Source organism: Cupressus sempervirens, chromosome 6 (genome assembly GCF_028749045.1).
Source record: "Cupressus sempervirens isolate cs-2001-9-10 chromosome 6, ASM2874904v1, whole genome shotgun sequence".
NCBI lineage: Eukaryota > Viridiplantae > Streptophyta > Pinopsida > Cupressales > Cupressaceae > Cupressus > Cupressus sempervirens.
Genome location: NC_143123.1, coordinates 333054935 through 333072718, shown reverse-complemented (window position 1 = coordinate 333072718; position 17784 = coordinate 333054935). Strand labels below are relative to the sequence as shown.

Sequence of the window (17784 nt, the reverse complement as noted above, 5' to 3'; positions counted from 1 at the left end):
AATAGGGATTCGTAGTACAGTGAAAATAATCCAAATTGTATACTTAATGACTCCCTACAAGCCTGCTTAAATATTTGTCAGGGAAGACTTTCCGAGGGTGTAGAAAGATAGCCGACGACAGCACAAACTATGAAAACAAAGCAAAAATGGGTTCGAGATATATTAAATCAATCAACCCATTAGCAATAGTTTGATTAATAATCTATTTTATGACGGGGATATTACAGTCTTCTCGTCCTAAAATTTGCTTGTCCTCAAACAAACACAATGCTGGATGCTATAGAATGTGCTTGCCTTCCCAGGTTGCGTTGTTCGGCGGCAAGTGTTTCCAACATACCAAATATTCCTTCATCGTTTGGTTCTGCAGAGTCTTCTCACGTACTTCAAAAATCTTTGCTAAATCCAATATGAGCTTTCCTTCTTCATTGAGTGGCGGAAGGTCTGTAGCTACTGTAATGTTCTGTCCCACAGCTTTCTTCAGTCAGGAAACGTGAAAAACATTATGAGTAGGGCTCCCCTTCGGAAGTTCCAACTCGTAGACAACTTCACCGATGTGGTGCACTACATGATAAGGGCCATAAAATCTAATGTCCTAATCGGGGACATTACAAGTGGTATCAGAGCCTCGATCTTTCCATTGTATGAAGTTATCCAGAAATTTGTAGGAAATGGATATTTAGATTATGTGGTGATGCATTGAGAAAACACGATCTTTAAACCAATCAAATATAAGAAGAATACATAGTCAGGAATTGCGAAGAGAGTAAGACAAAACAAAACATTAATATTCAACTTAGAACTCCTGAAGCGAGCACATAGGCATATATTGATAGTCGATATAGAATTAGTGGTAACATCGATATTTAGGCTATGGAAGCAACAAGGACCATAAATATCAACATTGGTGTTAATGAGAATCCAAGAACAACAAAGAATCCTTAAAGCATGCGAAAGGGACAAATTAGATCTTTTCGAAAGACTGACCTAATCAATGGAATAGAGCAATCTCAATTATCGAGCAAGAGTCTCGAGCATGACTATTTAGACAACATACACTTGATCGTATAATTAATTAAGGATACATGAAACTCAAGGTCGTGGGTATATTGGGACTCACAATCATATTATATAAATAGACAAATCATCTCACTCTTTGAAATGCAATAATATCCATAGCATAAAACATGACGATACTTAATTGATGTTGATAGTGATGGGATTGTGTTGTATGATCAAACACAAAGTTTATTGAAAATATTGTTTCCAAAGAGAGCAGTGTCAATTGGAAGACTAATCATAATAAGCTACTTATAACTCACTTTATTTTCCTTACATTTCGAATTGGTATTACCTGGAGACACTGAACTTCAAACCGATAGACGTCATTGTTGGGTGGGACAACAATAGGCTCAAATTTGGAGCCATGTTTTTACATATAAAAATGGTCACTGATCAAATGCAACTGAAGAATCAGATTATTCATGATATTCTTCTCGAGAAAATAAGTAACCAATATGAATGTACATTCAGGTATTTGATTGAATAGGAAAGGAATATAGTTTTGGATAATTTTCAATGGATTATTGAAGATTATCGAAAACCTATTCCCATTTCGACGTATAGAAAACATGCCATCGAATGGAAAAAACTGATGGATATCAATGGTTTGGGGTCTGCAATATTAACATATGACCTATATTGGGCAGTGAACAAAACAACTTACTCTTACCTCTTCACTATCTTCAGTGAGTTCAATGAAGGCAGATAGACACCCGAGATGCCTGGTTAAGAAACAATATACAAGCAAGTAGATACACAATATTGAAAGGCTCAAAGAGTATAACAACAAGTTATAATAACAACAGATTACAATAACATCAAAAGAAGCTCTCAATTGAATCATATGGAAGTCAGAGCCGATAAGATATAATAGAATGTGAAAAGACATTGTGTGCCACCAATAGAGGGACCCACCACCAAGGGACTTTGATGTGGAAAATGGATATGAAGATTACTACATACTCCTAACTCACCACCTCAACACATACGGGTAATGGGGTAAGTTATATATTTTCTTCATAGATATATTATCACAAGATATTATTATTAGTATTTTTTTTTATGAATATTGAACATTCAAATATCTATTATTAATGCTTATAATTGAATAGTTATAAGGGAGTGAGATTGATTGACCAAGTTGATAGTTAATAATCAAAGAATGTTGTTAAGTAAAACTAACTAGATTATCTAAGACCATCATCTTCCAAGATAAGATAAGGCCGGTGGTGGAATGGGCTGGGTGACACCATTCGGAGGTACTAGGTAAGGCCTACAGTGAGATGGGCATTGGGTTACATCATCCAAGGGTACTAGGCAATGCTTATGATGGAGCTAGGTAATCAAAGAATCACATAATGTATGTATTGTGTGTTTGCATCGTGTATACTTCGTGTTTTCATCTGTCTGCATTGTGTATGCTTCGTGTTTTCATTTGTCTGCATCGTGTATGCTTTGTGTCTTCATTTGTCTACATCATGTATGCTTTGTGCTTTCATACATTTATGTGTCTACTTTGTGTCTGCTTCATGTTTTCATTTATTAAAAATGTATATCTCATAAATCTTTTAGGCCTTTTGTATGCAAGTTTGTTTTGTATCTTTGAAGGAGCTTGTGTATGAATGATTTTGCTTGCAGACAAGCAAATTCGAGAGGGGAGGACTGTGATATCCCCATTTTGACATATAATTTAAATAATAAATATTATATATAAAGTAATATTAATAATAATATTTTATAAATAATATTATAATTATATAATAATACTATATTATATATATCGCATTTTAATATAGAAACACTATATTAATTAAGTATTATAATATAATAATATATATAGTTGATATATTATTGAAATAATATATATTATAATATAATTATTAATATAATATATCTTATGATGTTAATTAATATAATCAAGCTTATTAATATAAATATATAATTAATATAATTATATTATTATTAATATAATATAATTATTATTATGAAAGGATGTGACTCTTACTATATAAAATATATATATGGAATAATAACGAACCTGTAAGGGGTATCAGAGGGAGAAAATAGAAATTATATGCACAATTGGATTAAAAAATCTAATGTCCTAATTGGAGACATTACAGTTATCTCCAACAATTGATGTCTTTTCTCTTCCTTGCATGATTTGCAAAACCTCTACTTTCTTCATTGATCATCATCTCCATCGATCTTGCCAAGAAAGAGAAAATATTTGAATTAAAAGAAAAAGTGCTTTATAAGGAAATAAAAACGTGCATCATCTTTCAATTGATAATGTGAAAGGAATCCAAATGTTATAATCAATTTGTCAATTTTAATCTTCAAGAGCCTGAAATCTTTCACATTCTTGCCACCACTTCACTTATTATTACGTTCTTGTAATAATCAAATTTTAGAAATTTCTGATTTTGCACCTATAGATCTGATTGCCATTTTGGATTTCAGATGCACAATTTGCTCTTAAATTTGGCCTTGATTATTTCAGAACTTAAAGCTTATCACAAGTTCCCACTTTTAGGTCTGCTTCCTAATTGTGCTGAAGGTGTTGAATTTTCTGACTTCCTCAATAAATCGCACGTCTGCTTTCAAATTTGCCTCTACTATGATTAGACTTGAATGCTAACACTTTGAAATCATAGTTGCACTTATCTTGATAAATTCCAAATGACGATAAATTCCTACACTTTACTGCCAGTTTTTATTGGGGATAAGCACTTAAAATATTGATAAGTAGGAGATAATTTCCACAGCATAGTTAAATCTTGATATTGCAAGTCAAATTGTGATATTGCTATCAGGATTTAACTATGCGATTTTTGAGTCAAAGTCATTGACCCATGTTTCATGAGTAGTGATTCAACATGAATTCATCTCTCATGAGAATAAATGGAGCACTTAGCACTCATTGGATCTAGGTGATGCTCACAGGGGTGAAGCACTGAGACTTCACGGGAGGTCACCCATCCCAGTACTACTCTAGCCTGAGCACGCTTAACTATGGAGTTTCCTCCATCGTTAAACCCAAAGTTTGCAACCCCATTTGCAAAACCTTCACCAAGTGTTGTGTCTTATGAACCATTCATTAGAAAGCCCCTTGAGCTCATCAATTGATAAGTAGGAGATAATTTCCACAACAAGTTAAATTGTGATATTGCTATCAGGATTTAACTATGTGATTTTTGAGTCAAACTCATTGACCCATGTTTCATGAGTAGTGATTCAACATGAGTCCATCTTTCATGAGAATAAATGGAGCACTTAGCACTCATTGGATCTAGGTGATGCTCACAGGGGTGAAGCACGTGTTGGAGTTTAATTCATTTGATAGTGCTAGATAAAATGTATAGTTTTTTTCTTTTCCATCTTTTTCCTTTTTGATTTCTGCTAAAGTCACTTGAATTTTCTTTCGTTTTGGACAAAAGTTATGAGTGTGACCAAATTTATCACATTTGAAACATTGTACTTTTGAACAATCTCGTTTCTTGTATGATTTGTCTGAATTCCTTTCTATATATTTTGAATTTAACTTTCTTTTCTTTATTGTTAATATTAGCAAAAAGAGCTCGAATGTCTTCCTCTTGATTTAGGCCGATTCCTATGGCAACTAATCTTGACTCTTCTTGAGTGCATTCATTTTTAAGTAGTTCAAATTTAAGAAGATCAGGTCAAGAGCTTAGACCACGAATAAAAGTTTCTCAAGATAGTGGTAGTCCTTTTAAGGCTATAATGCTAAGTTCTTTGTCATCTACTGGACTTCCAATAGTCACAAGTTGATCTTTCAACTCAGAAATTCTTAAGAAATAAGATGTAATTGATTCTCCATTATTCATTTTGACATATAGAAGATCTTGCTTCAATGTTAGCAATCTGCTAGTGTTGTTAATTTTGAAAGTATTCTTAATCATAGAATACATCTCAAAAGTTGTTTTGAGACTAGATATAGAAGGGAGAATGTGATCCTTTACAAAATCTATAATAATCTTCATGGCTTTGTTGCTATGCCTTTTCCAAGTTGTTTTATCCTAAGTTGCCGATTCGGGTTCGGGGACGGGTTCGGGTTCGGGGTTCGGTTCGTGGGTTCGGGCAATTTTTTTTTCCCCATTTGGGTCTGTGGGTGGGTTCGTTAGTGTGTATATATATATATATATATATATATATATATATATATATGCAAAAAAAATATAAACTCATATAGTTGTAAAAGTAAAACTAAGTCCTTCCATAGTATGAATATATCAATGTTACTTGATTATTGATCAATGCCAAATGTCAAAGATAAACATTAAATACTCACTCATTAATCTATGCTAATGTTGTAAATAAAATCATACATTGAATTACTAAAATGCAAAATGGAATTTCAAAACATAGACTACTTCATCAGATTGATAGATAATAAATTATGACTTAATAAAGTTTGAAACTGTGAAACATAGTGATAAATCATAAATGACTCAATGAGTCAATGACAAATGTTTAAACATAGTTTATCAAAGATGCAAATGCCCTTCAAGGGTCAAATGGGTCATCAAAATATGAGGGATCAATGGCTTCATCCTCATCTATATCATTGACATTTTCCACATCATTGGAACCCAAACCGGTTCCACTAGCCCCAGATGCAGCCACATCCTCGTCCTCGTCCTCCTCAACATCTAGCAAGGCAATTCTAGATATATCTTGGACAGTCATATCCAAGTTAGAAGTCTCAGGTAGTACATCCCACAACTTCTCTGGTCCCTTCTTATATCCTGGATCCTTGCGTGATAAGAGGCGCCAGTTGTTTTGAATAAATACCAAGTCCTCTGCTTTCTTTGAACCCAACCGGTTACGCTTCACTGAGTGGATAAAGGAGTATGTACTCCAATTCCGCTCAGCAGCAGAAGAGCTTGCAACCTAGAGAGACAACCAACAAATTTTAAAAAATTAGCTAAGTAATTTTACAATACAATAGGAATTTAAGAGTGCTAATTCGACAAGCTAAGTAGCCATAAGAAAAGGAAAAAAAACTTAAATACATACTTGTGACAAGATCTTAATGGCAAGAGGTTGGAGGTACATGTAACTTTCCCCATGTAAGTACCACCATCCAATGGCATCCAATTTACTTTGGTCATTGATTGCATCAGGCTCTGCATTTTTGCTTGAGACAAAATCAACAAACTCTCTCCTAACATTTGATGCCACATCAGGATCACTAAAGAGCCTGTTAAGTGCCCTCTTATACCCAGCAGCAACTTCAGGATCTTTATATGGTGCCACTCTACCAGGAATCGCAAGTATCTCACTGCTATAATATCTAGGAGAAAGTGCATATGCCAAGAGGTGCAAAGGTGTAGTCATCTTGTTCCAACGATGTAGAACAATTTTCTCCACCTTAGTGTACAAGGTATCAGGATCTTGCTCTCTCCTCTGAATGACCTGGGATGTCAAATGATGTACATGTAAGTTATCTTGATGTAGTGTTAATAACTTAATTAAAATCAAAAATCAAAATCTCTCAATAAACAAGGATAAAGTATTGTATAAAAATTTAAACTTACTGATTTCATTCTTTCTAGCATAGAGTCCATGGCATCATATATGTTTCCCAAACAAGGCTCATCCGTGTCGGCATACCGAAGCATAGACATGATGGGCTCGGTGAGTTCTAATGCATATTCCACCCTATTCCAAAAATTATCACTCAAGATCAAATCCTTTACAGTTTTGGCCTTTTCTGTATCAGCTTGCTTCCATCCACCCCATTTGTTGCTAATAACCATTTGACCCAATGCCTCTTTCACCCTCACAAGTCGTCTAAGGACGATTGTGTGTGAAGCAAACCTTGTTTCAGCAACCTATTACCATGTTAATTCAAATTGTAAGTTAATATGATAACACAACAATTTAAGAATATGTATTAAATTTTGTAAAGTATGACACAAAAATTAATATGATAAATGAAGCTAAATAAAGTTGAAAATTTACCTTCAATAATTCCAAGCGGGAGAAAGTTCTGAAAATTGCTTGTGACATATGGTGGTTTGTTACAAACATTTGGATCTGCTCACCCTCCTCATACACATTTTTCATCCATTCAATTTGGCTGCCCATTGTTTTCATCACCAAGTTCAAGGTGTGGACAGTGCATGGTGTCCAAAAGATATGCTCATATCGTGCTTCTACCAAAGCACCTGCAGCCTTACAAACTTTAGCATTGTCCGTTATTACTTGGACAACATTGTCAACTCCCACGGACTCTATGGATTCAATGAGAAGTTGGGCAATAAAATTTGCATCCTTTACTTGCCCTTCACAATCAACCGCCTTCAAAAACATTGCCCCCTTGGGGCAAACAGCAATCACATTTATTAATGGACGGTTTTTCCAATCTTTCCATCCATCAGAGACAATGCTCACCCCCGTTTGGATCCAAGAATCTCTTATTGGTTTGAGGAGGTTTTCTACATTCTTTCTCTCCTTATGCAATATGGTGGTTCTCAACTTTTCATATCCAGGGGATTGGTAACCATGAGGTGCATCATTTATTGCTTTCACCATCTCTCTCCAATAAGGGGATCTCACTAGATTGAATGAAACACCATTTGTAATGAGGCAACGCCCAACCTTTATGTCAGCAATTTCTCTCTTGTCATTTTCAAATGCTGTATCTAATGGGCCTCTCTTGCGGGATGCGGGTGTTTCTATTTCATCTTCATCCATAGATGGGGTAGGTAGGAAGGGATGTGGTTTACTGATTGTTTGAGAGGGTGGTGTTGGTGGTATTTTCTTTGACTTATCTTTTTTTACCTTTGACACTAACCTATCAGCCTCTTCTTGTTCTTTTAACATGCTTGCTATTTGAGGAGCTGACAACCCTTTTTTACCTCCCTCTAGGGGCCCCTCACACATGGAAATCCCTTGACCTGGTGGACCTATCAAATGATGTTTAACCCGGAAATAGGAGCTTCTATATTGGTTTTGGCAAAAATTGCATTTCCATATATACCCTCCCCCACCAGCACATTGCTCAATTCTTGTTGTATACTTCCACAAAGGAGAGCCTTTATCAATTTTAAATCTTTGAGATCCCACCCCACCCACTGAACCCTGACTACTCATTCTTGGATTCTTGCAATCTATAAAAACAAATTTAAAAAAATATTTCAAAACTTATACAAAACTTGATAAAAATTTAGAACAATAAATATAAAAAATTTAAAAAACTAAAAACAAACTATGAAAGAAGCAAAAGGAAGGATCAAATGCATACCTGGAACACTCAACACTGATTATTTGAAGGATTAGAAACTCCACAAATAATCTCTAAAACCTTCTCTTCAAACTTGCAAAATGGCCACACCAAAATGAGAGAGCAAAATGACAAAGCAAATGAGAGATTAGATGAATGAAATGCATCTAATAGGCCTTACTTTAGGGTTTGGCAAAAAAAAAATGAAAAAAACATTATTTTATTGCTTTTTTGGGCCACTTTTTGGCCCCACCTGCCGCGGGTCCGCCCGGATTCGCCCGGGTCCGTGACCGGTCTGGGCAGGGTCCGCATTTTGTCCTGCGGGTCCTCCTGGGTCCGTGCTTGCACGGACCCGGGAGGACCCGCAGGCCAAAATGCGGACCCGGGTCCGCGAGCACGGACCCGGGAGGACCCGCAGGCCAAAATGCGGACCCTGCCCGGACCGGTCGCGGACCGGGGCTTGGATCCGGACCCGAATGAATCCGGACCCGGACCCGAGCTCCAGGGTGCGAATCCGGTAACTTATGTTTTATCTGGATCATTTTCTAGAATTGGTTTATTTGACTATATATTCTTCTAATTCCATCTCTCATAGTATAATCATAACTCAAATTTTCCATGATGTAAAATTAGAAGCTCCTTCAAGTCTATCCTCTAGCCTTACATGTGACGCAAGGAAGGATGGGGAAAACTAGGGCCAAGGGCACACTCAGCTCTTTGAACCACCCTGCAAGAGTTAACACAATGAAAGCAAACACAAAGAACAACAACCAAAGGAGGAAGAAGAGTAAAATACTCTCATTGATTCTTCAAATATTCAACATACATGCTCAACTGTAAGGCCTTCTGGGTTACAGCCAGATACAAAATATATTCATATACAAAGATCAGCAACAAATTCGCACTTTCTAGTTCTGCTCTGCAATCCTCTTCAAAATTGCCTCAAACTCTTCACTGCCTTAGCTCTAAGCCTAAACACTCTATTTATACTAGCCAAAACGGCTTACAAATCATTCTAGAACATGGAGAAGCCACAAGTCGTCTCTCAATTAATATTAAATGAAAATAAACCTAAGACTAAATACACAAGTCGGCCTGCATCAACAATTATCTGTTATGAAATTGATGTCCGAGCAAAATTGCAATATCTCCTAGCTTTGATTGGGTTAGAACTCGCGCTTCGAAGTGTGGGTAGATATCTAGGTCCTCTACAATCTCTTAAGTGCACAAAGTCTGATTCATCAAGGAAAAGTGTGCATTCATTCCGAAAGTTGAACACAAAAAATTGTCACGTAGAACTACCAAAAATCTATGTTCTGGGAGATTTGCCATATCTCCCAACCTATTAGGAGTTAGAACTTGCGCTTTGGACCATAGATAGTACACTAGGCCCTCTTCAATCCCTGAAGTGCGTAGACCTTCATTCATTATAGAAAATTAGTTACACGGTCTGCAACAGTCACCTAGAAACCAAAAAACACAGTTTCAGCAGCAAAATAAAAATTGAAAACATGCAGGATAGTAGTGCAACCTAAGATGCTCCTACATCAGATAACTAGGGTCGGAAGAAATGATTCTCTTGAATCATTGAGATGTCACAACCTGAGCTCAATCCAACTCAGATTGAGAAATCTATGAAGCATCTTCCATAGGTCTGTTCTTCCACTTCACTAGATATTCATAACAATCTTTTCCTCGTGTGCTCTTACCAATTCTCTGATCCAATATCTGTTCAACTTCTTCAATTTGCTTCTTAGGATAGTCCTCTGATACAACAACTTCATAATCTGACTCATGATACTGATATAAATCAACAATATTAGATATATCCATGTCATCAGGTAAGTCAACTTCATAAGCATTTCCATTGTCAAATTTCTTCAAGATTTTACAAGGTCCAAACTTCTTCATCTTCAGCTTGCTGTATGTTCCAACTGGAAATCTTCTTTTCTTTAAATGAACCATCACCTCATCACCAAGTTGAAAATCATGATGTCTTTTGCACTGATCAACATTCTCCTTATACTTCTAATTACTTTGTTCTATCCCCAACTTCACTACCTTATGTAAAGATTTCATAAAATCAGCAAATTCTTCTCCTTTAACACTTCTCTTTTCTTCACCAGCAATATCTCTCAAATTTGATACTCCTCTAGGCTTCATTCCCATAACAATCTCAAAAGGTGTCTTCCCTGTACTTCTATTCACAAAATTATTATATGCAAATTCAGCTTGTGCCAGTACCATCTCCCAATTACTTGGCTTATTCCCGACTAAACATCTCAACAAATTACCCAAGCTTCTATTCACAACCTTTGTTTGTCCATCTGTCTGTGGATGGAATGTAGAACTAAACTTCAATTCGGTACCCATCTTTTTCCATGAAGTCTTTCAAAAATAACCAACAAACTTACTGTCTCTGTCAGAAATAATACTTCTTAGTAATCCATGCAATTTCACAATCTCTTTAAAGAAAAGTTTAGCAACATGCTCAGCATCTGATGTCTTCTTACATGGTATGAAATGAGCCATCTTAGAAAATCTGTCCACTACAACAAATATGGAATCATACCCCTTCATTGTTTCAGGTAATCCAAGAATAAAATCCATATTGACGTCACTCTAAGGTTTATCAGGAACAGTAATAGGTGTATACAAACCAGTGTTTTGACTCACTCCTTTTGCAACTTGACAAACTCCACAACTCTTTACAAATTTCTGAACATCCTTATACATTTGTGGCTAATAATATTTCTCTTTCAGCAAACTCAATGTCTTATCAATTCCAAAATGTCCAACCAATCCACCACTATGCTTTTCCTTAATTAGATTCAACTTCATAGAACTTTTAGGAATACACAACTGAATATCGTTGAACAACATACCTTTTTGAATGAAATACTCATCATACTTACTTATGTGATTTGTTAGATTTGGTGCTCTGTTTTCTCTCCACGCCTCAGAAAAATCAGGATCAACATTAGACAACTCTTTCATTTCATCAAAACCAAAGACTTAAACCTTCATTTCAGTCAACAAAGAATGTCTTCTACTTAATGCATTAACAACTTTGTTAGTAACTCCACTTTTGTGCTTAATTACAAATGTAAAATTCTGCAAGTACTCAACCCACTTCATATGTCTCTGATTCAGTTTATGTTGACTTCCCAAATATTGTAAAGCTTTATGATCAGTATACAACACAAACTCCTTAGGTATTAAATAATGTCTCCACTTCTTCAAAGTTTGAATAATAAATAAAACTTTTGATCATACACAATACTTTCTTTTAGCATCATTCAATTTTTCACTAAAGAAAGCAACAGGCTTACCTTCTTGACTTAATACATCTCCGATTGCATTACCACATGCATCACATTCAACTTGAAACACTTTGTTGAAATCAGGCAAAGCCAATACAGGTAATTTAGCAACCTTTTGTTTCAAAGTCTCAAAACTCTTATCAGCTCTATGTGTCCACTTGAATTCCTTTCTATCTCCCCTCATTGTCTCAATCATAGCATTACAAACAACACTGAGATTCTTTGTAAAGTTTTTGTAAAAACTAGCCAAACCATGAAATGATCTTACCTCACCCACATTCTTAAGTGTAGGCCACTCCAAAATTGCTTTAACCTTCTCAGGATCCATCTTTAATCCATCAACTGCACAAATCCCAAATAAACAATCTCCTCTTGCATAAAAGAACATTTTTTCAGATTAATCAACAACTTTTCCTCTTTCAACCTCTGCAATACTTGTCTAATATGCTCAAGATGTTCTTCCTTAGTCTTACTGAATATCAGAATATCATCCAAATAAACAATCACAAACTTACCCAAGAATCTTTTCAGAACTTTATTCATCCACCTTATGAAAGTGCTATGTGCATTAGTCAAACAAAAAGGCATAACCAACCATTCATACAAACCATCTTTTGTCTTGAAAGCAGTCTTCCATTCATCACCTTCTCTAATTCTGATTTGATGATTGCCACTCTTGAAATCAATTTTGGTAAAATAGTTTCTTCCACTTAAACAATCCATTATGTCATCCATCCTCGGCATAGGAAACTTATATTTCATTGTGATTTTGTTAATAGCTCTAGAATCAGTACACATTCTTTATTGTCCATTCTTTTTAGGTGCTAATATAGTAGGTACAACACATGGACTCAAACTTTCTCTGATCAAACTTCTCTACAACAACTTTTGCACTTGTCTGTTAAGTTCTTCATTCTCTGTAGGTGTCAACTTATATGGTGCTTTGTTTGGCAAACTAGCTCCAAAAATTAGATCCATACAATGACTTATACTTCTTACTAGAGGTAAACTATTAGGAATATCATTAGCAACAATATCTTTGTACTCATTCAATAATTCTGCAATTTCTGCTATCATACCAGCTTTTGCTGCTTGGTCATTGCTACCAACACCCGGTCCTCTAGGAGCTATAGCAAAACAAACCTAATTCCTCTTTACTTCCTTTTCAAATTGCTTTCTATTAACCATGCAAACTTTTATTGCAGTACAATTGACCTCATCTGGACTTTCAATCAAATGCAGCAATGTTTGTTTCTTCCCATTCACCCAAAGAGTATATTAATTCAATCTTCCATCATGCATAACATATGTATCATATTGCCAAGGTCTACTCAACAAAATATGACAACAATCTATGGGCATAATATCACACAAAACTTCATCAAAGTAATGTTCAATTTTGAACTTAACAATACGTTGTTCACTAACCAATATTTTATGCTCATCTTTGATCCATGAAACATGATAAAGTTTGAGATGTTTCAGCCTCTGCAACTACAACTTTGTAACCAACTTTGTTGATGCCAAATTTGTTGAACTTCCACTATCAATGATTACCTTGCAACATTTTCTATTTATCTTACATCTGGTCTTGAAAAGACTTCTAAGGACAAGTTCCTCATCACTTCCTTTATTACATTAGGTTTTTCTCACCATCAGATTTTCTCTAACCTCAGGTCCACTTGGTGAACTGCCAATGTCTTCTTGAATCACAACATTTCTATTATTGTGCCCACTTTCAAAAGATCTTCATTCAAAAGATTTATGCCCTTCTTTACCACATCTGAAACAATTACCACGAAATCTATCTCTAGGATAAGAATTACCCCTTCCTAGGTAAGATCCAATACTTCCTTGGTATGACTTACCACCTTTCCACCCGGTCTTGTCTTTGTCATCATTCTTCGATTCAGATTTGCCTTTATCTTGTACAAAATTGTCAGATCTGCCACCTTCACCATAAGATCTACCTCTGCCTCTCTGGAATCTACCACCTCTACCTTTTTGTCTTCATTCATGCTTCTTTGTCAAGATCTCCTTAGCTTTCAAGTCATATTGATATGCTTCTTCCACGCTTCCCAACTTCAGAAAACTTATTTCATCATGAATTTCAGATCTCAATCCATTTATGTACCTTGCAATTTTCTCAACATCATCATCCACATGTCCAGATATGGTGTCCAATCTACAGAATTCCTTGGTATACTCTTTCACAGTCATGTTCTTTTGTTTCAAATTTTGTATCTTTCTCAACAAGCTAACTTGGTAATCAGTAGGAGGGAATTTGTTCTTTACCTTGTTCACCATCTTCGACCAAGTTCTAATCTTCTCCTTTCCTATCCTTTGTCTATCAGTTTGCAAATGCTCCCACCATAGTTAAGCATGACCTTTCAACCTAGTAACTGCAATCTTCACCTTTCTATTATCAGGAGTTTTTTCATACGCAAAGAACTTCTCCATATTTGAGATCCAATCCAACACAACATTGGTATCCAATTTTTCATCATAAGGAACAACTTCTACAACAGGCTTTGAATTTGCCCTAGAGAACACTCACAACAATCTTTCCTCATCTTGATTTTCTTCAAGTTTTGGATTATGGTTTGGTGTTACTGCTTCATCATCACTTACATCATCAAGATGTACTCCTCTCCTCTAGGCTGTCTCCACAACATCTAATCTGGCTGCAATTTGTTTCAATTGATCTAATATAGCATTATCAACATTTCCTCTACCACGAACCATTTTAACAAATCAGGTTCTTGCAAGATCGTAACCCTTTGCAAGTTATAGGTCAAATTCGCAGATCTGCCACGCTACAACCAAATCCAAATCAGGGTTCTACACGATCCAATCTCCACAAGGATGAACCTCAAGCTTTGATACCACATGATGTAAGGAAGGATGGGGAAAACTAGGGCCAAGGGCACACCTAACTCTTCGAACCACCTTGCAAGAGTGAATACAATGGAAGCAAACACAAAAAACAACCAAAGGAGGAAGAAGAGTAAAATACTTTCATTGATTCTTCAAATATGCAACATACATGCCCAACTGTAAGGCCTTTTGGGTCATAGCCAGATACAAAATATATTCATACACAAAGATCAGCAACAAATTCGCACTTTCTAGTTTTGGTATGCAATCCTCTTCAAAACTGCTTAAAACTCTTCACTGCCCTAGCTCTAAGCCTAAACACTCTATTTATACTAGCCAAAACGGCTTAGAGATCATTCTAGAACATGGAGAAGCCGCAAGTTGGCTCTCAAGAAATATTAAATGAAAATAAACTTAACATTAAATACACAAGTCGGCCTGCATCAGCAATTAACTGTCCTGAAATCGATGTCCGAGCAAAATCGCGATATCTCCTAGCTTCGATTGGGTTAGAATTTGCGCTTCAAATTGTGGGTAGATATCTAGGTCCTCTACAACCCTTTAAGAGTGCAAAGTCTGATTCATCAAGGAAAAGTGCGCATTCATTCCGAAAGTTGAGCACAAAAAACTATCGTCCAGAACTGCTAGAAATTGATGTTTCGAGAGAATTGCCACATCTCCCAACCTATTAGGAGTTAGAACCTTCACTTTGGACCATAGATAGTACTCTAGGCCCTCTTCAATCCCTGAAGTGCGTAGACCTTCATTCATTATGGAAAATTAGTTACACAGTCTACAACAAGCACCTAGAATCTAGAAAACGTAGTTTCAGCAGAACCTAGTTTTAGCAGCAAAATAAAAATTAAAAACATGTAGGATAGTAGTGCAACCCAGGATATTCCTGCATCAACATGATTCACCATTTTGATTTTGAAAAATCTGATATTAATAACTCTAAAATTAATAATTCTGAGATTGAGTTTCTCTATCAGGATGGATCTGATGCCATGTTATAGTTTTCAGGATCTTTGATAGACAAACTGATATATCTTATTGTATCTGATTTGAAGCACTAATAAATGTGACAGGAGATTAGTAATATCTATAGTTCACAAACTGTAATATATGCAATATATAACCTGCTATATCTTATTACTTCAATATCATTGTAGGAAGACTAATGCAGTGCCACTTTTATTGGTGATTAGATTACACCAGCGATCTGAAATATATAAGGGAGAGAAGAGGTGCATGTCCCGTAGGAACATGACTTTATGTGGCCAATGGCAACGCAGAGTCATGGCTCTACGGGCCATGCACTTCTAATTCAAAGTTTAACAAACTCCCAATAACAATAAACTCCTGATAACAATAATCACTCGGGTGTCAAGCTGATCAGTTCTCCGATAACAAAAGGGGTACAAAACAATAAAGTCAGATTCAATAATATCGATCATATATATGTGAGTGGGTAAACATCCATATCATAATTTAATATAACAAGTATGAATGATTTGTCTAATATGTAAACAATCATATATATATATATATATATATATATATATATATATATATATATATATATATATATGAGCTTGTATGGATGTATATAGAGAATCATATAATACAACACTTCTCCTACTGCTAAATATTTAACACCTTAATGGCCATTCTATTAACCATAGATCAACTTAGCACCGATTTATAGGTGCTAAGTTGTGTTATTGTGATAAGTTGAACCAGGCGATAATTTACTACAAGATATTGTTGCTAAATATCGCCATTAAATTGGCAACTCATTGCCAACTTATCCTTAGACTTGGCAAGAAGAGTAAGGAACATTCAAACCCCATGTTCAATCTTTGGGTTTGGTCTCTTTTACATGCATGATCAGTAGATAAAAACTAAGTTACTAAAATATTTTTTCACCTTGTTTCCTAACTTTTTATCTTGCAAATGCTTGGTAGCGAGATTGAGGTGGAAATGTTTCAATCTGCAAAAACTAACCCTTCGCAGCTTATATCAGCCATCTAGCTCATCCAGTTTTGAGTGTAACTAGTGCTTATCTGAGGCCGTGTACATGAGAAAGAGAAACAATTTAGCACAAACATGGCTAAATGACCTTGTTTTTTGTGCATTATAACCTTAAGTTGTGCATAAGAAAGGTAGAGTTAGCAGCAGCTGGTCCACTTGATTTGGATGACATATCCCTATTATAATTGGACATCATATCTTCAACCTCCATTGTTCACAGATGATGAGATTTGCCATTTGGAGATGTAGGCTATGGAGGATGGATTCACGATGGGATTGGATGACATTGAGGAGGATAAGGGCACTAGGAGTTGTTAGAAATCCACCAAGGTAATTGAGAGGAGGGGATGAATCAATTATGCTTGTAGAACAACTCTCTATATCCTTATTAATTTTGAAATAGTAAATAGTATATACAACAACCATAGAAAGATAACCATACACAATAACACTAGATTTCTTAACTAGAGAAACCCTTGGTCAGAGGGAAAACCCCTGTGAGAATGATGTACTAATATAAATGTTCCTTGTGAAAGGATGGAGCTTGTTAGGAATCAATGAAATACATTCAGTACAAATGAGTCCTTGTTAGGAGACTTTGAGTCACTGTTAGGAGTTGTGCCAACCCTCTAAGGAGTTGAAAGGAAGACAAAATGTCCCGCTGTCCAAACAACTTCAATACTATCCTCACTTAATAATACAAGTGTACATCATCAATTGTTGAACAACAACTTCCCTTGCTAAATATGGTTCCTTTTAAGCTCACTGTGCCTCAACTGCACCAATCTGTTCTCTGATCCAAAAGATATTGACATGTAAGCTCACACAATACATCAATATGATCTCAATGATCTACACTCTACCACAAGGAAATGACCTTTCTTTTATACCAAGTCCTAGAACAAATTATTGAGTTGGCCTTGAGGCTTTCTCAATTTACAATAATAATGTAGGATTAAATTAAGATATTACATGACATGTTACATTACAACATTACATTTGTTTCAAAATTACAAGTAATCTGTTGGCTCACAGTCTTCATAACTTCACACTTGTTGATCATTTGACTATGCGCTATAAACCAAAGCATCTTCATCATGTTTTCAACCTCTGTCTTAGTTCGCTCAACCAAATTCCATTTTTGGTAGGAGATAAAATCCAAACATCAGTACCCGCTGTCCAGAAACGCTACCTTCACCAAATCCTTCATAACTCTATCCAGTCTTCATATTTCCATAC

General features: G+C 35.7%; 2 protein-coding genes across 3 annotated transcripts in view; one reads left to right on the top strand and one right to left on the bottom strand.

Moving 5' to 3' along the window:
* RNEE/G (RNAse E/G-like protein) overlaps positions 1 to 17784 on the top strand; it is a 367518-nt gene that overhangs the window by 61353 nt on the left and 288381 nt on the right. The gene's annotated exons all lie outside the window — the stretch shown is intronic.
* LOC149552512 (uncharacterized) lies at positions 5463 to 7101 on the bottom strand. The gene is made up of 4 exons (XM_089788091.1): positions 7048 to 7101; positions 6621 to 6917; positions 6100 to 6498; positions 5463 to 5973 (listed from the first exon to the last, which is right to left on the bottom strand). The coding sequence occupies exons 1-4, from the start codon at positions 7093 to 7095 to the stop codon at positions 5587 to 5589; spliced, it is 1131 nt and encodes a 376-aa protein (XP_089644217.1). The 5' UTR covers positions 7096 to 7101; the 3' UTR covers positions 5463 to 5586.

Excerpts from the sequence above, each read along its gene's own strand:
- LOC149552512 (XM_089788091.1), bottom strand. The coding sequence starts at position 7,095 with ATGTCACAAGCAATTTTCAGAACTTTCTCCCGCTTGGAATTATTGAAG. Across the intron at positions 6,918-7,047 it reads CCCGCTTGGAATTATTGAAG|GTTGCTGAAACAAGGTTTGC; the intron begins GTAAATTTTCAA and ends ACATGGTAATAG. Across the intron at positions 6,499-6,620 it reads TGCTAGAAAGAATGAAATCA|GTCATTCAGAGGAGAGAGCA; the intron begins GTAAGTTTAAAT and ends TTGACATCCCAG.